Source organism: Salvelinus namaycush, chromosome 2, assembly GCF_016432855.1.
Source record: "Salvelinus namaycush isolate Seneca chromosome 2, SaNama_1.0, whole genome shotgun sequence".
Classification (NCBI taxonomy): domain Eukaryota; kingdom Metazoa; phylum Chordata; class Actinopteri; order Salmoniformes; family Salmonidae; genus Salvelinus; species Salvelinus namaycush.
The window spans coordinates 33221197-33247343 of NC_052308.1; the positions used below are offsets into that span (position 1 = coordinate 33221197).

Sequence of the window (26147 nt, forward strand, 5' to 3'; positions counted from 1 at the left end):
GCCGTGTACCTCCTCTCGTTCTGAGTGATGGTGCCCTTCTCCAGTTTGCCTGCGATGGACGCCAAAACTTTACTGGCATCATTGGCAAAGTCAAGATCTCTGACTTCAGCGGGCGAGACGGGTACGATGGCAAACGCCTCTTTGTCTTCTTTCAGTGCAGATGTGCCGATCTAAAAAATAACAACATTGTGAGAAACTGATGAGTTAATTAGGATTGTAAAATTAAGTGAATTCTAGTAAGTAAAACTCACAAATAGAAAATTAATCATTTGTGCATCCGGTGGTCAGATCTAATGTGAGGGTATTATTATATTATTGAGCAATGTTTGTGTTGGACAGATTTAAGTGGGACACACAGAAAACATGATATAAAGTAGTTAAAGATTGGATTTGACAGACTATTGGTAAGGTCTCAAACTGTCTGGTCTTAAATGGAGATTGGCTGGTTGAGCTGTCACTCACACGTAACATGACCGGTTTCTCCTCTTCCTTGTCGATGGGGTGGTTAGTGCTGTGGACCCATGTGTTGGTGCACAAGTGTCTGAGCCTCACATATGAGTTCCTGGGTGCACACACACACACACACAATGAGCATTGTGAGTCAAGAAATAATGTCATTATTGGGCTAGGCCCACTATAGCACATACTAAGAAGTCCCATACCAAACAGGGGAACAGACATGTGCCTCTGATTAAATATTGAAAAATTTATATTTTCTGATGTATTCCAGTACAGAGAGGGATATCATAATAATAGTGGTTACTGTAAACCAAACATCTTACAGTATCTGAATAAATCTCAACAAAAATAAAACCAAACATCTTCTCCTTCATCAAAGTCACCAGTCCTTGCACCCTCACAACCAACATGAAACAGTAACACTGGTTACTGCAAGTCAAACCCTCCCTACTGTAGTCAGCTTGGAAGTCAAAAACAAGACACAGACACGCACATGCACACACTTTATTGTTTCATGACCTCATGAAACTCCCTCACCTACTCTCCCAAGACGGAAACCCTCCCTACCCTCTCCAAAACACAGGCTCAGACCTGTCCTATGTCAACAGATTCTGAACACTCCATGACCCTAACACAGCCCACTCACCCTTTCCACTGAAAGTGAGAACAGAAATGTGTTTTAATGGGGGAATTCCACTAAATGTGTCTGATAACGAACAAACACCACACAAATCTAAAGATTACACACACGACCAGTCAAAAGTTTGGACACACCTACTCATTCAAGGGTTTTTCTTTATTTTTACTATTTTCTACATTGTAGAAATCAAAATTATATTTTATATTTGAGATTCTTCAAAGTAGCCACCCTTTGCCTTGATGACAGCTTTGCACACTCTCGGCATTCTCTCAACCAGCTTCATGAGGTAGTCACCTGGAATGCATTAAAATTAACAGGTGTGCCTCGATAAAAGTTCATTTGTGGAATTTCTTTCCTTCTCAATGCATTTGAGCCAATCAGTTGTGTTGTAACAAGGTAGGGGTGGTATACAGAAGATAGCCCTATTTGGTAAAAGACCAAGTCCATATTATGGCAAGAACAGCTCAAATAAGCAAAGAGAAACAACAGTCCATCATTACTTCAAGCACTATGATGAAACTGGCTCTCATGAGGACCGCCACAGGAAAGACCCAGAGTTACCTCTGCTGCAGAACATAAGTTCATTAGAGTTAACTGCACCTCAGATTACAACCCAAATAAATGCTTCACAGAATTCAAGTAACAGACACATCTCAACATCAACTGTTCAGAGGAGATTGCGCGAATCAGGCCTTCATGGTCGAATTGCTGCAAAGAAACCACTACTAAATGACACCAATGATAAGAAGAAACTTGCTTGGGCCAAGAAACACGAGCAATGGACATTAGACCGGTGCAAATCTGTCCTTTGGTCTGATGAGTCCAACCGTCATGTCTTTGTGAGACACAGAGTAGGTGAACGGATGATCTCCGCATGAGTGGTTCCTACCGTGAAGCATGGAAGAGGAGGTGTGATGGTGCTTTGCTGGTGACTGTCAGTGATTTATTTAGAATTCAAGGCACACTTAACTAGCATGGCTACTGCAGCATTCTGCAGCGATACGCCATCCCATCTGGTTTGTGCTTAGTGGAACTATCATTTGTTTTTCAACAGGACAATGACCCAATACACCTCCAGGCTGTGTAAGGGCTATTTGACCAAGAAGGAGAGTGATGGAGTACTGCATCAGATGACCTGGCCTCCACAATCACCTAAACTCAACCCAACTGAGATGGTTTGGGATGAGTTGGACTACAGAGTGGAAAAGCAGCCAACAAGTGCTCAGCATATGTGGAAACTCCTTCAAGACGGTTGGAAAAGCATATAAAACACTTTTTGGTTACTACATGATTCCATATGTGTTATGCTATAGTTTTGATGTCATCACTACTATTCTATAATGTAGAAAATGTAGAAAATAAAGAAAATCCAAACTTTTGACTGGTACTGTATAGATAGATATATATACACTGCTCAAAAGAATAAAGGGAACACTTAAACAACACAATGTAACTCCAAGTCAATCACACTTCTGTGAAATCAAACTGTCCACTTAGGAAGCAACACTGATTGACAATAAATTTCACATGCTGTTGTGCAAATGGAATAGACAACAGGTGGAAATTATAGGCAATTAGCAAGACACCCCCAATAAAGGAGTGGTTCTGCAGGTGGTGACCACAAACCACTTCTCAGTTCCTATGCTTCCTGGCTGATGTTTTGGTCACTTTTGAATGTTGGCGGTGCTTTCACTCTAGTGGTAGTATGAGACGGAGTCTACAACCCACACAAGTGGCTCAGGTAGTGCAGCTCATCCAGGATGGCACATCAATGCGAGCTGTGGCAAGAAGGTTTGCTGTGTCTGTCAGCGTAGTGTCCAGAGCATGGAGGCGCTACCAGGAGACAGGCCAGTACATCAGGAGACGTGGAGGAGGCCGTAGGAGGGAAACAACCCAGCAGCAGGACCGCTACCTCCGCCTTTGTGCAAGGAGGAGCAGGAGGAGCACTGCCAGAGCCCTGCAAAATGACCTCCAGCAGGCCACAAATGTGCATGTGTCTGCTCAAACGGTCAGAAACAGACTCCATGAGGGTGGTATGAGGGCCCGACGTCCACAGGTGGGGGTTGTGCTTACAGCCCAACACCGTGCAGGACGTTTGGCATTTGCCAGAGAACACCAAGATTGGCAAATTCGCCACTGGCGCCCTGTGCTCTACACAGATGAAAGCAGGTTCACACTGAGCACATGTGACAGACGTGACAGAGTCTGGAGACGCCGTGGAGAACGTTCTGCTGCCTGCAACATCCTCCAGCATGACCGGTTTGGCGGTGGGTCAGTCATGGTGTGGGGTGGCATTTCTTTAGGGGGCCGCACAGCCCTCCATGTGCTCGCCAGAGGTAGCCTGACTGCCATTAGGTACCGAGATGAGATCCTCAGACCCCTTGTGAGACCATATGCTGGTGCGGTTGGCCCTGGGTTCCTCCAAATGCAAGACAATGCTAGACCTCATGTGGCTGGAGTGTGTCAGCAGTTCCTGCAAGAGGAAGGCATTGATGCTATGGACTGGTCCGCCCGTTCCCCAGACTTGAATCCAATTGAGCACATCTGGGACATCATGTCTCGCTCCATCCACCAACGCCACGTTGCACCACCGACTGTCCAGGAGTTGGCGGATGCTTTAGTCCAGGTCTGGGAGGAGATCCCTCAGGAGACCATCCGCCACCTCATCAGGAGCATGCCCAGGCATTGTAGGGAGGTCATACAGGCAAGTGGAGGCCACACACACTACTGAGCCTCATTTTGACTTGTTTTAAGGACATTACATCAAAGTTGGATCAGCCTGTAGTGTGGTTTTCCACTTTAATTTTGAGTGTGACTCCAAATCCAGACCTCCATGGGTTGATAAATTTGATTTCCATTGTTAATTTTTGTGTGATTTTGTTGTCAGCACATTCAACTATGTAAAGAAAAAAGTATTTAATAAGAATATTTCATTCATTCAGATCTAGGATGTGTTATTTTAGTGTTCCCTTTATTTTTTTGAGCAGTATATATATATATATGTGTGTGTGTGTGTGTCTGTGTCTGTGTCTGTGTCTGTGTCTGTGTCTGTGTCTGTGTGTGTGTGTGTGTGTGTGTGTGTGTGTGTGTGTGTGTGTGTGTGTCCTTCCAGGGGGAGGAACATGACTGTTTACTTTTCATATTGCAACATTTTCATTAGAATCTGATCTGCATCAACAGTGGGCTATATAGTCATTGTTTTTTTAGGACTTTCCAGACACACAGTCATCAGAAAATGTTTCAATTATTGAATTGGAATTTCAGTTTAATTCCTCAATTGACTAACTTCAACTCAAATTGACCCCAACCCAGACAAATACAGCATGGTCACTCCCCTTTGCACATGACAACAACACAGGATGTATTTTAAAATCAACAAATTCTCATGGACGTAGTAAAAAGAGAGGTTTCTTATTAGAAAAATGGTAAATTTCTCTGAAAGTATTATGAGTAATAGGGTCTTTTCGCACAATGTGAACTGCAGGGGCTGCTTAGCGGCAGACTAAGTGGCCCTAAAGTCCTATCTGGGCACCAGGAAATCCCCCCTTCTTAGCATGGTAGGCTCCAGCTCAAAGTCCTACCTGGGTACCAGGGAGTCCCCCCCTCTCAAAGTGGTAGGGTCCAGCTCAAAAATGGAGGAGATGTCATTGCCTTCAGGGACAGACACCAGGGTATACATGACCTTCTCCTGGGGGTTCCTGAGGCGGGCGCGGAGGTCGACCTGCTCAGAGTCCAGCTGGAGACACAACATGGAAACACAGTCTCGTCAGATCACTGCACAGCAACATAGACATGGGCCCTGAAGACCAGGATCAATGATTATGACGATTAAAATAATTGATAGACCATCAATATACACTGAGTATACAAAACATTAAGAACACCTGCTCTTTCCATGAAATACACTGACCAGGTGAAAGCTATGATCCCTTGTCGATGTCAGTTGTTAAATCCACTTCAAATCAATGTAGATGAAGGGGAGGACACAGGTTAAATAAGGATTTTCAAGCCTTGAGACAATTGAGACATGGATTGTGTACCATTCAGAGGACAAATGGGTAAGACAAAAAATGTATGTGCCTTTGAATAAGGTATGGTAGTAGGCGCCAGGCGTACCAGTTTGTGTCAAGAACTGCAACGTGTGTTTCAAGAATCGTCCACCACCCAAAGGACATCCAGCCAACTTGACACAACTGTGGGAAGCATTGGATTCAACATGGGCCAGCAGTCAACATGGGCCGGCATCCCTATGGAATGCTTTCAACATCTTGTAGCGTCCATGCCCAGACAAATTGAGACTGTTCTGAGGGGGGATGGGGCTCAATATTAGGAAGGTGTTCCTAATGTTTGGTATACTCACTGTATATGGGTTAAGTTTAAGTAATAGAAACGTTAAAAGGTCAGGTCACACACACATGGGTCAGCTTCCTGTGAAATTCCTAGACAATGACCTAAAGCTCAAATCCTGGGCAGGAACTGACTGAAGAAGATAAGAGAATCACAACGCAAAGGGATCTTTTCATTCACCACAATGTGAGAACATCAATTTGATCCAATTTCTTGTTTTCCAATCTAATTTAGGCCAATAGAACTCTATAGGCTTAATTCAATATACTGCACTAAACCTCATGACCTACTAATTGTATGAAGTTTTACAGGCCAAAAGAGACATCTTAGTGTATTGTGAAGTATCAAATCAGTATTATCACTCAAATATCAACAAATATGTATAAATATTAATTTCAGTAATTAGAGTAATAAGTAATTTAGTATAATTATCTGGTTAAACTGCAGCTCTTTTATAAGTTTGGATCTTCCGCTGTGTTCAGATGGTCACTATTGTTGAGGGGATGATTGTCTAGTAACGCATTACCCTTTTGACTTTATGGTATTGACCCGAACCGCACTGTTCTGGCTTGGGGATTTTCTTTTTACGTCATCCTATCAAACAACTACATGGTGGATTCATAACCAGGCCAGCGCAGTATAACTTGGCTCGGCTTCGGTATACAGTTGAAGTTGGAAGTTTACATACACTTAGGTTGGAGTCATTAAAACTTGTTTTTCAACCACTCCGCAAATTTCATATTGCAGCCAGCAGCATACCACCCTGCATACCACTGCTGGCTTGCTTCTGAAGCTAAGCAGGGTTGGTCCTGGTCAGTCCCTGGATGGGAGACCAGGTGCAACTGGAAGTGGTGTTGGAGGGCCAGTAGGAGGCACTCTTTCCTCTGGTCTAAAAAATATTAGGTCATTAAAGATCCCATGGCACTTGTTGTAAGAGTAGGGGTGTTAACCCCGGTGTCCTGGCTAAATTTCCAATCTGGCCCTCAAACCATCACGGTCACCTAATAATCCCCAGTTTACAATTGGCTCATTCATCCCCTGTAACTATTCCCAAGGTCGTTGCTGTAAATGAGAACATGTTCTCAGTCAACTTACCTGGTAAAATAACAGCTAAATAAAAAATATTAACACACTATAGTTTTGGCAAGCCGGTTAGGACATCTACTTTGCGCATGACAAGTAATTTTTCCAACAATTGTTTACAGACAGATTAATTCACTGGTGAGTCAGAAGTTTACATACACTAAGTTGGCTGTGCCTTTAAACAGCTTGGACAATTCCAGAAAATTATGTCATTGCTTTAGAAGCTTCTGATAGGCTAATTGACATAATTTGATTCAATTGGAGGTGTACCTGTGGATGTTTTTCAATGCATTCAAACTCAGTGCCTCTTTGCTTGACATCATGAAAAAATCTAAACAAATCAGCCAAGACTTCAGAAAAAAATTGTAGACCTCCACAAGTCTGGTTCATCCTTGGGAGCAATTTCCAAATGCCTGAAGGTACCACATTCATCTGTACAAACAATAGTACGCAAGTATAAACACCATGGGACCATGCAGCCACCATACCGCTCAGGAAGGAGACGCGTTCTGTCTCCTAGAGATGAACATACTTTGGTGCGAAAAAAGCAAATCAATCCCAGAACAACAGCAAAGGACCTTGTGAAGATGCTGGAGGAAACAGGTACAAAAGTATCTATATCTTCAGTAAAACGAGTCCTATATCGACATAACCTGAAAGGCCACTCAGCAAGGAAGAAGCCACTGCTCCAAAACCGCCATAAAAATAGCCAGACTATGGTTTGCAACTGCAGACGGGGACAAAGATCGTACTTTTTGGAGAAATGTCCTCTGGTCTGATGAAACAAAAATATAACTGTTTGGCCATAATCACCATCATTATGTTTGGAGGAAAAAGGGGGAGCCTTGCAAGCCGAAGAACACCATCCCAACTGTGAAGCACGGGGGTGGCAGCATCATGTTGTGGGTGTGCTTTGCTGCAGGAGGGACGGGTGCACTTCACAAAATAGATGGCATCATGAGGCAGGGAAAATTATGTGGATATATTGAAGCAACATCTCAAGACATCAGTCAGGAAGTTAAAGCTTGGTCGCAAATGGGTCTTCCAAATGAACAATGACCCCAAGCATACTTCCAAAGTTGTGGCAAAATGGCTTAAGGACAACAAAGTCAAGGTATTAGAGTGGCCATAACAAAGCCCTGACCTCAATCCTATAGAAGAGTTGTGGGCAGAACTGAAAAAGTGTGTGCGAGCAAGGAGGCCTACAAACCTGACTCAGTTACACCAGAGGAATGGGCCAAAATTCACCCAACTTATTGTGGGAAGCTTGTAGAAGGCTACCTGAAACGTTTGACCCAGTTAAACAATTTAAAGGCAATGCTACCAAATACTAATTGAGTGTATGTAAACTTCTGACCCACTGGGAATGTAAAAGCTGAAATAAATCATTCTCTACTATTATTCTGACATTTCACATTCTTAAAATAAAGTGGTGATCCTAACTGACCTAAGACAGGGAATATTGACTAGAATTAAATGTCAGGAATTGTGAAAAACTGAGTTGAATTGTATTTGGCTAAGGTGTATGTAAACTTCCGACTTCAACTGTATGTCCATCCCCATAGAGCCAGGGACAGACACACACCTCCAGGCATGGAGACAGCCCTCAGCTCCCTGCTCTGATAGTCATACAAGCTTGTTCAACCATGTGTTGACAAAAGGCTGCATTTAACTTTTTTCCACTAATTGGTCTTTTGACCAATCACATCCGATCTTTTGACATATCTTTTTTTTCAGATCTAATCTGATTGGTCAATAGACCAATTAGTGAAAAAAGATACGAATTGAGTTGCCTGTGTAAACGCAGACTAATGCGACTAGTGCATCAGTACTTACTATATAGTCCTGTGTTTTGTAGAGACAATTGAGATCATTCCTAGTGGTAGACTGCCATCTGTTGGCTAAAGGCCGGTAACAGTTGCCTGACGACTCAAACTGAATTCTTCCGCTGCTCTATGTTCGCTACATACTTCAGCCTGAGACTGCCATCGTTGAATTTGTTTTTGGTGACGTCAAAATGAGTGGTGTTGTACAAAACAAAGTCATCAGCGATTGGATCATCTCTAACCAATCAGTGTATCAAAACCAATGACATTTTCAAAACACTGCTTTACCAAAGACAGTACAGTATGAAGATAGGCAGAAACTGCTTCTTCAATAGAAATCCTCAACCACACTTGTAGGCGATGTCATGGCGACGTTGGCAAGCAAAGCTCATGCATAGAAACACGTCATCGGGTTTATCGATCGTCTGGCGCCGAACTGCACATGTGCAGTCCGTCAAATCAAAGGCATTCCTCATTCCTTTAATGAGGTTGGAATAATAACATGTTCTACTACTCAAGACATTGGCCAGGCTGTGCCTTTATATTTCAGGAAAATTAACAACTAAGGAAGAATTTTTCACTTACATTGACTTCTCAAACCCCAAACCCCGGACTGGTCTACTTGGTCTGTTTTGCAAGACTTCCCAGAAGTCTTGCGATGTTGCGCCCCTGGGTTTAGAAACTCTGTGGCTTTACCCACGTGTGCTTTGGCTCTAGCCCAACCCATCGGTTTCTGGGACCAATCAGAACGGTTAGAATATGTTTGCTTTCTAGAAATAGGCGGCAAGGTCCTCAGATCCAGGCTCATTGTGGATAAAAAAAACAGCGTCCATGGGTGTGTCGTAGCGATTGGCCAGAGCAAGGAGTTTGGGTAGCCAGGCAAAGTTATCAGCCCAGTTCCATCAGACTTCTCTATGCAGACACCGCCATCTAATCGTGGTACTGGGGAAGTGCTCGCTACTGTGACATGGTGTTCAAGCGGAGGTACACAAGTTAGAAGAGTTACAATGATCATTGTTTCCTGGGACACACTAGTGGTATGTGGCTGATTCATTTCACATTGTGTCAACGGTGACTGAAGACGTTGGGTTGTGACTGAAGACGTTGGGTTGGTTCATTCAGTGGGACACAGGAAAACACGGTCACAGCAGAATACTGTATCTGGGAACGACTGGTTCAGATGATCCACAGTATTCATCATTCCTCTACACCCTTCAGAGCCCACTGCTACCAGAACAGGACAATGTGACTTACTGAGGAGCGGGACTCCAGGCACTCCTCCTCATAGTCAGGGTTCACCTGGAAAACACACACAAGAGTACATACATATAAGGAGCAAGCTAGAGATGACTTCCCTGGTAAAAATTAAAGATCAATATCATTTTGACCTGTCTTGTAGGTACCGCAAGGGTGTGTGTGTGTGTGTGTGTGTGTGCGCGCGTGTGTTGTAAAGGCAGTGTTACTGACCTCTGCAGCCAGGTAGTGTCCAGTGGCCAGGTGTTTGAACCTGAACAGACTGTTCCAGTAGCCAGCTCCGCCTCGACATGGATCATGCTGCACCACCTATCATGAGGAGAAACACAGGCATCAGTCACATGTCATATCTCACGCTGGATTTGTGTACATGCACATTTTAACAACTTGTCAGACCATATAAACTTTAAAGTCAAATGTAACTTTTAGTGACCATAAATTGGCAGTTGCGAGGGAGCAGTCAAATTGCCATGATCTGAGGGGCCTTCTACAAATTCTATTTCCATGTGCACTTCCTCCACACCTCCACCTCCCATAAGGCTTTGCTGCTGGTTGCCGAGGTAGCCGACTGACGTCCGGTGGTGCGCAGGAAGACATATTGTTTTTTACGGTGGTCGTCACAGGTGAGGAACTTCTCCTGTTCCGCATGGAACAGGCGCACCACGTCGCCCTGGCAACAAACAGACAGGAAGGTTGTTACCATAGAGACTGCTAGGGAAGTGTCATTCTGCCTTGGGCTAGATTGTTTGGCTAACAATTAACAGTGTTTTGTCTTCAACTGGGATACCAGGTTCGTTGAACCATTATTTTCTCATTCATATTGATTGGATGATGGTCCAAATCAAGGCAAATCAAGGAAAAGTCAACTGTGAAAACCAGGCCTGATTGGTTGAGAACTGTGATAAAACCAACCCCTTTTAGAATGATCTCCTGATTGTCACTCCATTTCATGAACAGCACAATCTTCCAGCTGGTGTTACAGTTGACCGAGTTCACCTGAAACACAAAACAGGCAAAAAGAGTTCCACAGGATTACCAGTTTAATCCTTTAATAACAGAAACACATTATCACTGGTACTCTAATAACTACAGAGCAGCACACCATTCTCACAGAATGAGCTGTAGGCTAGAGCTTAACGCAAATCCTAGAAATAATTGATGCAAATGTGGAGGACCATGGCACAGTGGGGTATTGTCTAATATGGTAGGAGGGGCCCAATAACAGTACACACTACACAGACTCCTATAAATACTCTACATACAGTACACTCCCACACAGCCATCTATAAAACATAGAGATGAGCTGCAGACAGGGTAAGGGTCTAACCTCGTTACATCCTGGGTTGTCCACTAGCTGATGGGTGCTGGCATGTAGGGGCTGGCCAGCATTCACTGGGTTCAGGACCACTTTGTCCCCTATCACCACCTGGAATGAAACATACACACACTACAATTTAGTATGCATTTATTCCACGTGTGCACACACTTATTCATACGTTATGTGCCCACAGAGACACACACTCACGTCAGCTGCTAAGAAACATTAACAAGACTTATTTGCATGTGTCTGTCCACAGTCAAATACAGGATACTATGTGAAGCTCAGAATCACAAACTAAATCATTCATCCACAGGGGCTATTCATTAGATGTATTACTACTAGAACAACCGAGTCATGGCTCCACTTGCGGTCACCTGGTCCTTGGGCTCAGTCATATGTGTTGTGGTTGTAGAATGACTCCCAGCCTCTGCTGCTTTAATCCACTGAGAGCGACTGTTGCAAACTGATATATAGCTCAGGTGGCTGGAACACAACTGAGCAACTGGCGGGCGAGCTACTTATCACCAAAAATAAGTGAGGCGCAGTGCGGGAGTCGAATATAATAAACCTAGGAGATATTGGGGCAAGATATAAATGTTCAGGAGCTGTAGTTTAGAACGTGCAGTGTGATTGGCTGAGCCAAATGTAGACGAGTGCAAGACCTGTTGTAGGTACCAGCGCTAATGTGAAGGCAGGGAAGGCAGAGTTACCTGAGAAAGAGATCCATCCATAACAACTCGATGATGAGCCTCGTGGAATACCTAGAGTGTGACTCTCCAGAAAGGTAGAGTGCTAAAAAGTCTAAATCAAGCTAATGTTAGCTCACAAAACAACCAAAAAAAAGGTAAAACCAACGATCATCAGCAATTACTCCATATCAGTAAGTGTACTTACGACACTAAACAAAAATATAAAACGCAACATGTAAAGTGTTGGTACCATGTTTCATGAGCTGAAATAAGATCCCAGAAATGTTCCATATGCACAAAAAGCTTATTTCTCTCAAATTTTGTGCAAAAATTTGTTTACATCCCTGTTTGTGAGCATTTTTCTTTTTCCAAGATAATCCATCAACCTGACAGGAGTGGCATATCAAGAAGCTGATTAAACAGCATGATCATTACACAAGTGCACCTTGTGCTGGGGACAATAAAAGGCCACTCTAAAATGCAGTATTGTCACACAACACAATGTTAAGTTTTGAGGGAGCGTGCAATTGTCATGCAGACTACAGGAATGTCCACCAGAGCTGTTGCCGGAGAATTACATTTTTATTTCTCTACCATATGTCCATATCCGGCTTCTTCACCTGCAGGATCGTCTGAGACCAGCCACCCGGACAGCTGATGAAACTGTGGGTTTGCACAACCTAAGAACTTCTGCAAAAACTGTCAGAAACGGTCTCAGGGAAGCTCATCTGCATGTTCGTCGTCCTCAACAGAGTCTTGACTTGACCGCAGTTCGTAACCGACTTCAATGGACAAATGCTCACTTTCGATGGCCACTGGCACACTGGAGAAGTTTGCTCTTCACAGATGAATCCCGGTTTCAACTGTACCGGGCAGATGGCAGACAGCGTGTATGGGGTTGTGTGTGCAAGCAGATTGTTGATATCAACTTTGTGAACAGAGTGCCCCATGGTGGCAGTGGGATTATGGTATAGGCAGGCATAAGCTAAGGACAACGAACACAATCAGATTTTATCGATGGCAATTTGAATGCACAGAGATACCGTGACGAGAACCTGAGGCCAATCCTGCCATTCATCCTCCGCCATCTCCTCATGTTTCAGCATGATAATGCACGGCCCAATGTCGCAAAGATCTGTGCACAATTCCTGGAAGCTGAAAATGTCCCAGTTTCCATGGCCTGCATACTCACCAGACATGTCAAACATTGAGAATGCTTGGGATGCTCTGGATCGACGTGTACAACAGCGTGTTCCAGTTCCCACCAATATCCAGCAACTTCGCACAGCCATTGAAGAGGAGTGGGACAACATTCCACAGGACACAATCAACAGCCTGATCAACTCGATGCGAAGGAGATGTGTCGCGCTGCATGAGGCAAATGGTGGTCACACCAGATATTGACTGGTTTTCTGATCCACACCCCTACCTTTTCTTTTAAGGTATCTGTGACCAACAGATGCATATCTGTATTACCAGTCATGTGAAATCCAACGATTAGGGCCGAATGAACTTATTTAATATTGATTGATTTCCTTATATGAACTGTAACTCAGTAAAATCTTTGAAACTTTTGCATGTTGCGCTTAGATTTTTGTTCAGTGTAGTTAGATGCACCATTTAGTACTTTTAGCCAGCTAGCTAGCTAACTGGTAGGCTAGCGAACCTGGTAAACAAACTTTGCAAACATAGCTACTTAAGCTACAAAATGAATACCTAGTTAGTTGTGGAGAATTACACACACTCCAAAACTGTGTGTATCATTCAGAAAACATGCATATTTATTTCCTTATTAGCAAAGTAAAATGTGGTGTTTTTTTAGCACATGCACAGCCACCATCTTGGACAGAAAACCTTTTTCTTGCTACTGCCTCGCGCCTACTTGATTCCGCCAACCCAAAACTGACATTAATGTGCTGTGCCACTGTGCAAACGTTTTGTCATAGGGTTTTGCAAGCTGCGTGTTGCAAAAAAAAAAAACATTTACAAAAAAAAATCTGGAGCTGTGGCGGTCATGAAGTTTTGTCAGCTGGGGATTGTCAAGCAAATAACCGTTAATTAACAAACACATTTAGCATCTCCTGGTTTCCAGGCATAGCCTACAAGCCACTGATGCAGACCTTTGGAACATCTACATTTTAAAAAGTCTAATAAATCCATTTACTATAGCCTACACCATCACAATACATCTAATCTTTATTTTAGACAGGTCTAAAGAAACATGATATAAAGAAAATGTAGTCTATTTCAGAAGAACAGAATAGCATACTCTGGTTGTCCTTATGTTAGGTCCTGATCTGGCTATGCCTTATGGTTGTGGGATACACTAGTTTATGTAGCAGAAAAGATTTGCTTCGAATTCCATGGCATTATTTTATAATATGAATAATACAATTGAACATAGCTGAATAAAATAGAAAGGACATTTTCTCCAAACGATTTGAGGGAGTGTGCACATGTGTCTATTCTGTGTTGAGCGGTTAATAAAGAAACAGGTCCTCCTAAATGCTTAATTTACAGTTATTTATGTAACTTTAGGGGTGATACAAATGTTGGGCTATATGTTTTGATATTTAATACGTTCTAAGGCTGCATGATGCGACTAATGATGATTTGAAAAAAGTTGCATGAAAGGCATGAGCTCTGCTTTGTTTTTTTTCACAGGCTGTACACACTTCATCAGTCTCTCATTCACAATTTGACAAGCACTTGATAATGCCTCCAATTTCCCGGCGGCATCCCCTTTGTGTGGGCGTAACGCCCCCTAAAAAAAGACATGCCTTTTGTGGCCAGTTACCGTTGTGCAGTTGGGTTGAATATAATAATTATCAGCTGTGCGCGCCAAAGCACCTCTCACTCGCATGGCTCTCTCAGATATCTTAATTCTTATTAGCCAATGCCCATCACGTGATCGGTCCTTCTCACAGGCTACAAGTGAAGACAGACATATCGTGGAGGCAACTGCGCACGTCCTTATTGAATTCCGAGGCACATATTGAAGATGTTGGATGAATTATCCACATTTACTTTTCGTCAGCCAACAAGATGAGTAGGCCTAACAAACAGCAAAAGTACTAGCCTATGTCAATATATTATTATTATTACTTTCTCGTCCTTCTGTGCGAGGAAGAAATGTTCCAAACATAGTCTGGGACAGTTGTTTGATGCAATAGATCCCAAATTAATACAACCACTAGCATCCATAAAACATTTTAAAACCAATGAGGCTGATGCAGTCGTGTGAGAAACCCGTCATCATGCAAGCAGTCATACAAGTATTTCACACCATTTTAAAGATACCATTTTAAAGATACATTTGTTGTTAATCCCACCACAGTGTCCGATTTCAAAAAGGCTTTACGACGAAAGCACACCAAACGATTATGTTAGGTCAGTACCTAGTCACAGAAAAACAGCCATTTTTCCAGCCAAAGAGAGGAGTCTTTAAAAGCAGAAATAGAGATAAAAATTAATCACTAACCTTTGATGATCTTCATCAGATGACACTCATAGGACTTCATGTTAAACAATACATGTATGTTTTGTTCGGTAAAGTTCATATTTATATCCAAAAATCTGAGTTTAAATTGGCGCGTTATGTTCAGTAGTTCCAAAACATCCGGTGATTTTGCAGAGAGCCACATCAATTTACAGAAATACTCCACATAAACATTGCTAAAAGATACAACTGTTAAGCATGGAATTTTAGAAACATGTCAAACAAAGTATAGAATCAATCTTTAGGATGTTTTTAACATAAATCTTCAATAATGTTCCAACCGGAGAATTCCTTTGTCTTCAGAAATGCAATGGAACGCAAGCTAACTATCACGTGAACGCGCATGGTCAGCTCGTGGCTCTCTGGCAGACCTCTGACTCAATCCCCTCTCATTTGCCCCCACTTCACAGTAGAAGCATCAAACAAGGTTCTAAAGACTGTTGACATCTAGTGGAAGCCTTAGGAAGTGCAATATGACCCCATAGACACTGTGTATTCGATAGGCAAAGAGTTGAAAAACTACAAACCTCAGATTTCCCACTTCCTGGTTGGATTTTTTCTCAAGTTTTTGCCTGCCATATGAGTTCTGTTATACTCACAGACATCATTCAAACAGTTTTAGAAACTTCAGAGTGTTTTCTATCCAAATATACTGGTATATACATAATTATATGCATATTCTGGCTTTTATGGCTGAGTAGCAGGCAGTTTAATTTGGGCACGCTTTTCATCCAAAATTCCCAATGCTGCCCCCTACCCTAGAGAAGTTAGCGGGTAAACACCATTCTCAAAAATAAATGAAAATGTGATTATGCATGTAATGCTTTATTATAAAGGTGCAATTTTTTATGGAAACAATTGTCTTCCCCAAACTTCAGACGGGCCTGATTTTTAATTACTTAAAATTCATACAATGTGATTCTCTGGATTTTTGTTTTAGATTCCGTCTCTCACAGTTGAAGTGTACCTATGATAAAGATTACAGACCTCTACATGCTTTGTAAGTAGGAAAACCTGCAAAATCGGCAGTGTTTCAAATACTTGTTCTCCCCACTGTATGTGAAATTTGTTTTTATTTAGAATGGACCATTATCACACCCTTGTCTCGAAATAGGGGCAAAAAATACATCTATGGACTTAAATAGCGAATGGAGGACGTATTTTCCGGTGGTTCATTTTCATGCCAGCCAGGTAGGCTATACTCCCATTGTAAAGAGAAGCAATGTGCTTACTATCAGGAAAGTTGAGAAATAAATATAGTAGCCCTAGCCTATAGAAAGCTGATGGGATCCTCTTTCTTATAGAGGCCATCAAAACTGTTTTATCTCACGCAATTGCATAGAAATGTTGCGCAACACGGGCTCTCATGAAGTGTTTGATTAGATTTTCGAAAACATTTGCATTGAAGTTAGAGTGATTAGAGGGACAATAGAGTGCTGAGTACCAGGCAGTTAGCAAGCTTGGGAGGCTACTAATGACCATCAGCAACATCAGAGCTTGGAGAATCCTAGTTACCAGTTACCGTGACTAAATGATTACGTGGAATTTGACTGCGGTCATGACTCGTGACCACCGGTGTGGCAGTAATACGGTCACCATAACAGCCCTATCTGTGACCATATTAGATTTCCTTACACATTTGATTCACTCAGTCTGAGGATTTGTTTAAGTTGACTTACCCCATAAGATTCAAGCGATTCCTACATACAGTATGTGATAATTTCCATAGGTGTAACTCACACTGTCTCCTATAGAGCGCAGCTTGTAGAAGGGATCGATGTATATAAATACACATTTATAAACTGGGTGGATCGAGCCCTGAATGCGGATTGGCTGACAGCCGTGGTATATCAGACCGTATACCATGGGTATGACACCTCAGGGTTTGTGGTATATGGCCAATATACCACGGCTAAGGGCTGTATCCAGGAACTCTGTGTTGCGTCGTGCGTAAGAACAGCCCTGAGCCGTGGTATATTGGCCATATACCCTCTGGCCTTATTGCTTAAATAGATAGAACTCACACTAACACCTATGGAGCAGAACTAGTAGAACCATATACTGTAGATAGAACTCACACGGTCTCCTATGGAGCGCAGCTTGTAGAACCATGATATAGATACAGTAGAACTCACGCTATCTCCTATGAAGTGGAGCTTTAGAACCATATAGAACTCACACTGTCTCCTATGGAGCGCAACTTGTAGAAGGGTTGAATGTAGAACCAGGAGCCTTCGTTCCCGGCCGTGTCCAGCATCACTCTCATGGCGTTCTTCTCCAGCAGCGCTGGGAGACGCTTGTTCACAGTCAAGTACTTGTTACTCTTCAAATGGAGGAGCTGGGGGAAAACAGCAAACATACAATATTATACGATACAATAACTTATGTCTGTCATTTTTGTGATACAAACATACTGAACAGTTTTGCTTGTGCACTTCATCATCATCATATGATTTATTCTTGTGTTGTGTGGGCTTTCTCTGCCCTTATGAGCATGCAAAACATTTTAGTCTCTCAGAGCAGTCTACGACTGAATGGTTATGACTGAGAAAAGAATATGCTCAATTCTGAAGCTAGAAAAACACTATCTAGATCCTCCCACGTTACTGTTCTATTTATAAACACACAGAAACCACATGGATGCCTCCAGGGCTCCCAGTCTCTCCTCACCAAGAACCAGCAAAATATATTGGATGGAAAGCCTCAAAATGCTTTCCTCACTTTAAAACTCCATAGAAATATGTGGGCTACGATGACATTATTGGCCTCAAATTTGGAATATGAGACGTGAGCTGTAACTGAATGTGTTGAGACGGTTACTCATTATGACATGAATTGGCTTCATTGATGAAGTGACTTTCAGCCGTGAGTACAAGCCAGACATCGGTCTTGCAGACAATGAATATGTACACACACACACACACACACACACACCTGAATGACGTTCCCATACTGAATCACCGTTCCGAGCAACTTTTTATTTTCCGAATCGTTTTGCTTCTTTTCCAAATCTGCTGCATGCTACATAAGTGAAGGAAAGAGTGAAGAGTTACAGACCATTATTATTGCTACTACCAACATTGCTGCTGCTTTTGCACAAATAATTATACATATGGACTTGTGTAGGAGGGAATATGACAGAAATCTATGACAGAAATCTCAAATAAAAAGAATGTAGCAACGGCATGTGCAGTTGCCTGCAAGCGTCAACTGGAATGCTAGAACCTAAAACATCACATCACCATGGTAACACAGGAGAGATTTGAATCTATCATTTTATGACTGTAGTTAGATTCCAGAAGGCTTTAAATGGTTTTGTTTTAGGAGAGAGAGAGAAATGTGGGACGGGAGTAGCGAAACTAAAGTATGCTTCAGAAATGTCTATAAAAGGACCTGAACATTACCTCAGAAAATATATAATCCTCCATAAGAATACCCTCAAACGAGTGTGGGGACAGAAAACCTATCCTCTCTAAGAGAGCTCCTCAAACAGTGGTGGTGAGGCCAAGACTGCTACTGTACCTGTCAAACTAGACAAGTCTGTTAAAGGGAACTGCAGGATGTAGTATTTCACATTTGTACGAGGGATTACCACATTCAAAGATAAACTATGAGTGTAAGTGCTTTACTAATGTAATGTAGCTGTATTGGATTTTAAAAGTATTGCTAGTTTAGAGTTTAGTTTAAATTAGTTATCCACAGAGGGCTCATCTATTGTTACTCTTCTTCATTCCATTGGATATGAGATGACGAGTCATTATACCACTGAATAATGTATATAATCAATAATTTAATACAGTAATATGTTAAGACAGTTGTATAGGGGTCAGGTGGAGGAGTCACTCACATGGAGTTTGTTGAGGAGGACTGTGTCCGTGGTGCTGTTTCCTCCAGGTTTCGCTGCCTTCCAGAACTGTTTCTGAGCAGAGTACCGATTCATTGGACACAACCTGAACAGACAGTCTGAACAGAGAGACAAATCAAATCAAAGTGTATTGGTCACGTACACAGTTTAGCAGATGTTATAGCGGGCCCAGTGAAATGCATTTTGTTACTAATTGCAGCAAAAATGTCAAACAAGTACACAAATAATAGTTCAAAACAAGAAATCACGAATGTCAGTATGAATCCAGTTAACACAAATAACACTATCAGTAATCTAACTGCAATCTATGCGTATATCCACCAAAACTACAGAGTGTACAAAACATAAGGAACTTTTCATGACAGATTGACCAGGCGAATCCAGGTAAAAGCTATGATCCCTTCTTCATGTGACAGTGTAGACGAAGGGGAGGAGACTGGTTAAATAAGGATTTTTAAGCCTTGAGACATGGATTGTGTGTGTGTGTGTGTACGCCATTCAGAGGGAGAATGGGCAAGACAAAATATTTAAGTGCCTTTGAATGGGGTATGGTAGTACGTGCCAGGCGCCTGTCAAGAATTGCATTGCTGCTGGTTTTTTAATGCTCAATAGATTCCCGTGTGTATCAAGAATGGTCCACCACCCAAAGGACATCCAGACAACTTTACACAACTGCGGGAATCATTGGAGTCAACATGGGCCAGCATCCCTGTTGGAACGCTTTCAACACCTTGTAGAGTCCATGCCCTGTCGAATTGAGGCTGTTCTGTGGGCAAAAGGGGGTGTAATTCAATATTAGCACGGTGTTCTTAATGGTTTGTACACTCAGTGTATATACTCAGAATGATATGTACAGCAGTAGATATATAAGTGAGCTACAATATGTGAAGAATACAGTATGAATGCAAAGTGTGAAAAACTGCATAAAAGAAATGTTTCATGTCTTTATATACATAGGAGAGGAACATTGGCTGTGTGTGTGTGTGTGTGTGTGTGTTTGTAAGTAGATAATGAATAACAGTTTCAGAGGTGAAGGATGGTTAGGATTGAGGTGTTGTCAATGCAGCTATATTGAAGTTGCTGAAAAAATAACTAAGGATGAACTTCCAATTGATCGATGTAAATAAATACACAGTGCTAAGTGAGGTGCCTAATGATGCACACACCGACAAAGCCATACGTGCACAAAACACTTGCATCATCATTCTCCCAAAGTTACATGCTAAAACACACACACAGTTTAAAATCAGGTTAATATCCAGATAAGTCTTTTGAGCTCAGATCAAAGAGGGAGAGGATGTGACGTGTGTATTTCCTCCATTAGTGGAGGAAATATGGATAGGGTAATCAAATCAACAGGTGTAGACTTTACCGTGAAATGCTTACTTACAAGCCCCTTAACCAACAATGCAGTAAACATTTTTTTTTTTTAAGAGTTAAGAAAATATTTACAAAAAAAGTAAAGGCATCTCAAGTGGCGCACCGGTCTAAGTGCTTGAGGTGTCACCACAGACCTGGGTTCAATACCAGGCTGTGTCACAACTGGCCGTGACCGGGAGTCCCATAGGGCGAAGCACAATTGGCTTAACGTCATCTCAAATCAAATCAAATTTTATTTGTCACATACACATGGTTAGCAGATGTTAATGCGAGTGTAGCGAAATGCTTGTGCTTCTAGTTCCGACAATGCAGTACTTAGCAACGAGTAATCTAACCTAACAATTCCACAACTACTACCTTATACACACAAGTGTAAAGGGATAAAGAATATGTACATAAAGATATATGAATGAGTGATGGTACAGAACGGTATAGGCAAGATGCAGTAGATGGTATAGAGTACAATATATACATATGAGATGAGTAATGTAGGGTATGTAAACATTATATTAAGTGGCATTGTTTAAAGTGGCTAGTGATACATTTTTACATCAATTTCCATCAATTTCCATTATTAAAGTGGCTGGAGTTGAGTCAGTATGTTGGCAGCAGCCACTCAATGTTAGTGGTGGCTGTTTAACAGTCTGATGGCCTTGAGATAGAAGCTGTTTTTCAGTCTCTCGGTCCCTGCTTTGATGCACCTGTACTGACCTCGCCTTCTGGATGATAGCGGGGTGAACAGGCAGTGGCTCGGGTGGTTGTTGTCCTTGATGATCTTTATGGCCTTCCTGTGACATCGGGTGGTGTAGGTGTCCTGGAGGGCAGGTAGTTTGCCCCCGGTGATGCGTTGTGCAGACCTCACTACCCTCTGGAGAGCCTTACGGTTGTGGGCGGAGCAGTTGCCTTACCAGGCGGTGATACAGCCCGACAGGATGCTCTCGATTGTGCATCTGTAGAAGTCTGTGAGTGCTTTTGGTGACAAGCCGAATTTCTTCAGCCTCCTGAGGTTGAAGAGGCGCTGCTGCGCCTTCTTCACAACGCTGTCTGTGTGGGTGGACCAATTCAGTTTGTCCGTGATGTGTACGCCGAGGAACTTAAAACTTACTACCCTCTCCACTACTGTCCTGTCGATGTGGATAGGGGGGTGCTCCCTCTGCTGTTTCCTGAAGTCCACAATCATCTCCTTTGTTTTGTTGATGTTGAGTGTGAGGTTATTTTCCTGACACCACACTCCGAGGGCCCTCACCTCCTCCCTGTAGGCCATCTCGTCGTTGTTGATAATCAAGCCTACCACTGTAGTGTCGTCCGCAAACTTGATGATTGAGTTGGAGGCATGCATGGCCACGCAGTCGTGGGTGAACAGGGAGTACAGGAGAGGGCTCAGAACGCACCCTTGTGGGGCCCCAGTGTTGAGGATCAGCGGGGTGGAGATGTTGTTACCTACCCTCACCACCTGGGGCGGCCCGTCAGGAAGTCCAGGACCCAGTTGCACAGGGCGGGGTCGAGACCCAGGGTCTCGAGCTTGATGACGAGTTTGGGGGGTACTATGGTGTTAAATGCTGAGCTGTAGTCGATGAACAGCATTCTCACATAGGTATTCCTCTTGTCCAGATGGGTTAGGGCAGTGTGGTTGCGATTGCGTCGTCTGTGGACATATTGGGGCGGTAAGCAAATTGGAGTGGGTCTAGGGTGTCAGGTAGGGTGGAGGTGATATGGTCCTTGACTAGTCTCTCAAAGCACTTCATGATGACGGAAGTGAGTGCTACGGGGTGGTAGTCGTTTAGCTCAGTTACCTTAGCTTTCTTGGGAACAGGAACAATGGTGGCCCTCTTGAAGCATGTGGGAACAGCAAACTGGGATAAGGATTGATTGAATATGTCCGTAAACACACCAGCCAGCTGGTCTGCACACGCTCTGAGGACGCGGCTGGGAAGGCCGTTCGGGCCTGCAGCCCTGCGAGGGTTAACACGTTTAAATGTTTTACTCACCTCGGCTGCAGTGAAGGAGAGCCTGCAGGTTTTGGTAGCGGGCTGTGTCAGTGGCACTGTATTGTCCTCAAAGCGAGCAAAAAAGTTATTTAGTCTGTCTGGGAGCAAGACATCCTGGTCCGTTACGGGGCTGTTTTTCTTTTTTTAATTCGTGATTGACTGTAGACCCTGCCGCATACCTCTTGTGTCTGAGCCGTTGAATTGTGACTTTACTTTGTCTCTATACTGACACTTAGCTTGTTTGATTGCCTTGCGTAGGAAATAGCTACACTGTTTGTATTCGGTCATGTTTCCGGTCACCTTGCCCTGGTTAAAAGCAGTGGTTTGCGCTTTCAGTTTCGCGCGAATGCTGCCATCAATCCACGGTTTCTGGTTTGGGAATGTTGTAATCGTTGCGGTGGGTATAACGTCGCCGATGCACTTTCTAATGAACTCGCTCACCGAATCAGCATATTCGTCAATGTTGTTGTTGGACGCAATGCGGAACATATCCCAATCCACGTGATCGAAGCAGTCTTGAAGCGTGGAATCAGATTGGTCGGACCAGCGTTGAACAGACCTGAGCGCGGGAGCTTCTTGTTTTAGTTTCTGTCTGTAGGCTGGAAGCAACAAAATGGAGTCGTGGTCAGCTTTTCCGAAAGGAGGGTGGGGGAGGGCCTCATCTGGGTTAGGGGAGGGTTTGACTCTTCGCGCTCTAGCGACTCCTTGTTGTGGGCCGGGCGCCTGGAGGCTGACTTCGGTCGTCAGTTGAACAGTGTTTCCACCGACACATTGGTGCAGCTGGCTTCTGGGTTAAGTGGACGGGTGTTAAGGAGGGCGGTTTGGCGATCATGTTTCGGAGGACGCATGACTCGACATTCGCCTCTCCTGAGCCCGTTGGGGAATTTCAGCGATGAGACAAGATCGTAATTTGATTGCAATTGAATATCACAAAATTGGGGAGAAAAAGGGGGAAAAGATACAAAAACAAAATAATAACAGTAAAAAAGTAACAGTAAAATAATAATAACGAGGTTATATAAAGGGGGTACAGGTACCGAGTCAATGTGCTGGAGTACAGGTTAGTCGAGGTAATTGAGGTAATATGTAGGGAGGGGTAAAGTGACTATGCATAAATAATAAACAGCGAGTACCAGCAATGTAAAAAAAAAAAAAAAAAAAGGGGGGAGGTCAATGCAAATAGTCCGGGTAGCCATTTGATTAACTGTTCAGCAGTCTTATGGCTTGGGGGTAAAAGCTGTTAAGGAGCCTTTTGGACCTAGACTTGGGTGCTCTGGTAGCGCTTGCCGTGCGGTAGCAGAGAGAACAGTCTATGACTAGAGTGGCTGGAGTCTGACCATTTTTAGGCCCTTCCTCTGACACTGCCTGGTATAGAGGTCCTGGATGGCAGGAAGCTTAGCCCCAGTGATATACTGGGCCGTACGCACTACCCATTATAGCGCTTTGCGGTCGGATGCTGAGCAGTTGCCATACCAGGAGGTAATTCAACCAGTCAGGATGCTCTCGATGGTGCAGCTGTAGAACTTCTTGAGGACCCATGCCAAATCTTTTCAGTCTCCTGAGGGGGAATTGGTGTTGTCGTGCCCTTTTCATGACTGTCTTAGTGTGTTTGGACCATGATAGATTGTTGGTGATGTGAACGACACCAAGGAACTTGAAGCTCTCAAGCTGCTCCACTACAGCCCCATCGATGTAATGGGGACGTGCTCGGCCCTCCTTTCCTGTTGTCCACGATCAGCTCCTTTGTCTTGATCACGTTGAGGGAGAGGTTGTTGTCCTGGCACCATAAATCTCTGACCTCCTCCCTATAGGCTGTCTCATAGTTGTCAGTGATAAGCATGTAAACACAGTGTGTGTGTGTGTGTGTGTGTGTGTGTGTGTGTGTGTATATACAGTGCCCTCGGAAAGTATTCAGACCCCTTGACTTTTTCTACATTTTGTTACGTTACAGCCTTATTCTAAAATGGATTAAAAAAATAATATGTCCTCAGCAATCTACACACAATACCCCATAATGACAAAGTGAAAAAGGTTTAGACATTTTTGCAAATGTATTAAACAGAAAAACCTTATTTACATAAGTATTCAGACTCTTTGCTATGAGACTCGAAATTGAGCTCAGGTGCATCCTGTTTCCATTGACCATCCTTGAGATGTTTCTACAACTTGATTGGATTCCGCATGTGTTAAATTCAATTGATTGGACATGATTTGGAAAGGCACACACACCTGTATATAAATATCAGGTCCCACAGCTGACAGTGTGTGTCAGAGAAAAAACCAAGCCAGGAGGTCGAAGGAATTGTCTGTAGAGCTCCGAGACAGGATTGTGTCAAGGCACAGATCTGGGGAAGGGTAACAAAAAATGTCTGCAGCATTGAAGGTCCCCAAGAACATAGTGGCCTCCATCATTATTAAATGGAAGAAGTTTGGAACCACCAAGACTCCTAAAGCTGGCCGCCCGGCTAAACTGAGCAATCGGGGAGAAGGACCTTGGTCAGGGAGGTGACCAAGAATCCGATGGTCACTCTGATAGAGCTCCAGAGGTCCTATGTGGAGATAAAAAAAACTTCCAGAAGGACAACCATCTCTGCAGCACTCCACCAATCAGGCTTTTATGGTAAAGTGGCCAGACAGAAGTCACTCCTCAGTAAAAGTCACGTGACAACCCGCTTGGAGTTTGCCAAAAAGCACCTAAAGACTCAGAATAGTGAGAAACAAGATTCTCAGGTCTGATGAAACCAAAATTGAACTCTTTGGCCTGAATGCCAAGCGTCTGGAGAAAACTTGGCACCATCCCTATGGTGAAGCATGGTGGTGGCAGCATCATGCTGTGGGAATGTTTTTCAGCGGAAGGGACTGGGAGACTAGTCAGGATTGAGTGAAAGATGAACGGAGCAAAGTACAGACAGATCCTTGATGAAAACCTGCTCCAGAGAGCTCAGGACCTCAGACTGGGGCAAAGATTCACCTTCCAACAGGACAACGACCCTAAGCACACAGCCAAGACAACACAAGAGTGGCTTCGGGGAAAGTCTCTGAATGTCCTTGAGTGGCCCAGCCAGAGCCCGGACTTAAAACCAATCAAATATCTCTGGAGAGACCTGAAAATAGCTGTGCAGCAACGCTCAAAATTCAACCTGACAGAGCTTGAGAGGATCTGCAGAGAGGAATAAGAGAAACTCCCCAAATTCAGTTGTGCCAAGCTTGTAGTGTCATACCCAAGAAGACTTCCTGCCATCCAGGACATATACACAAGGTGGTGTCAGAGGTAGGCCTTTACAAATGTCAAAAACTCCAGCCACCCAAATCATAACTGTTCTCTATGCTACCGTACGGCAAGCAGTACCGATGAACCAAGTCTGGAACCAACAAGACACTAAACAGCTTCTACCCCCAAGCCATAAGACTGCTAAATAGTTAGTTAAATAGTTAACCAATAGCTACCCGGACCACCCAACTCTTTTGACTCTTTTGACAGATGCGTTGCTATTACTGTTTATTGTCTATATTCTTGCCCTGTCACTTTATCCCCACCTATATCTACATACAGTTGAAGTCGGAAGTTTACATACACCTTAGCCAAATACATTTAAACTCAGTTTTTCACAATTCCTGACATTTAATCCGAGTAAAATTTCCCTGTCTTAGGTCAGTTAGGATCACCACTTTACTTTAAGAATGTGAAATGTCAGAAAAATAGTAGAGAGAATGATTTATTTCAGCTTTTATTTCTTTCATCACATTCCCAGTGGGTCAGAAGTTTACATGTACTCAATAAGTATTTGGTAGCATT

At 43.2% G+C, this 26147-nt stretch overlaps 1 protein-coding gene across 2 annotated transcripts in view; it reads right to left on the reverse strand.

Annotated features, from left to right (window-relative positions):
* The window catches only part of LOC120061617 (inositol 1,4,5-trisphosphate receptor type 1), a 155467-nt gene that overhangs the window by 86491 nt on the left and 42829 nt on the right, over nt 1-26147 (reverse strand). Inside the window, exons 3-13 of one of the 2 annotated variants that reach the window (XM_039011523.1) lie at nt 18966-19081; nt 18053-18139; nt 17298-17456; nt 10937-11035; nt 10522-10605; nt 10133-10279; nt 9823-9918; nt 9610-9654; nt 4681-4835; nt 463-562; nt 10-170 (exon numbers count right to left, since the gene is read on the reverse strand). In XM_039011523.1, coding sequence (XP_038867451.1) covers nt 10-170; nt 463-562; nt 4681-4835; nt 9610-9654; nt 9823-9918; nt 10133-10279; nt 10522-10605; nt 10937-11035; nt 17298-17456; nt 18053-18139; nt 18966-19081 — 1249 coding nt within the window. The remainder of the gene's footprint in view (nt 1-9; nt 171-462; nt 563-4680; nt 4836-9609; nt 9655-9822; nt 9919-10132; nt 10280-10521; nt 10606-10936; nt 11036-17297; nt 17457-18052; nt 18140-18965; nt 19082-26147) is intronic. The other variant, XM_039011529.1, reaches the window with a different exon arrangement.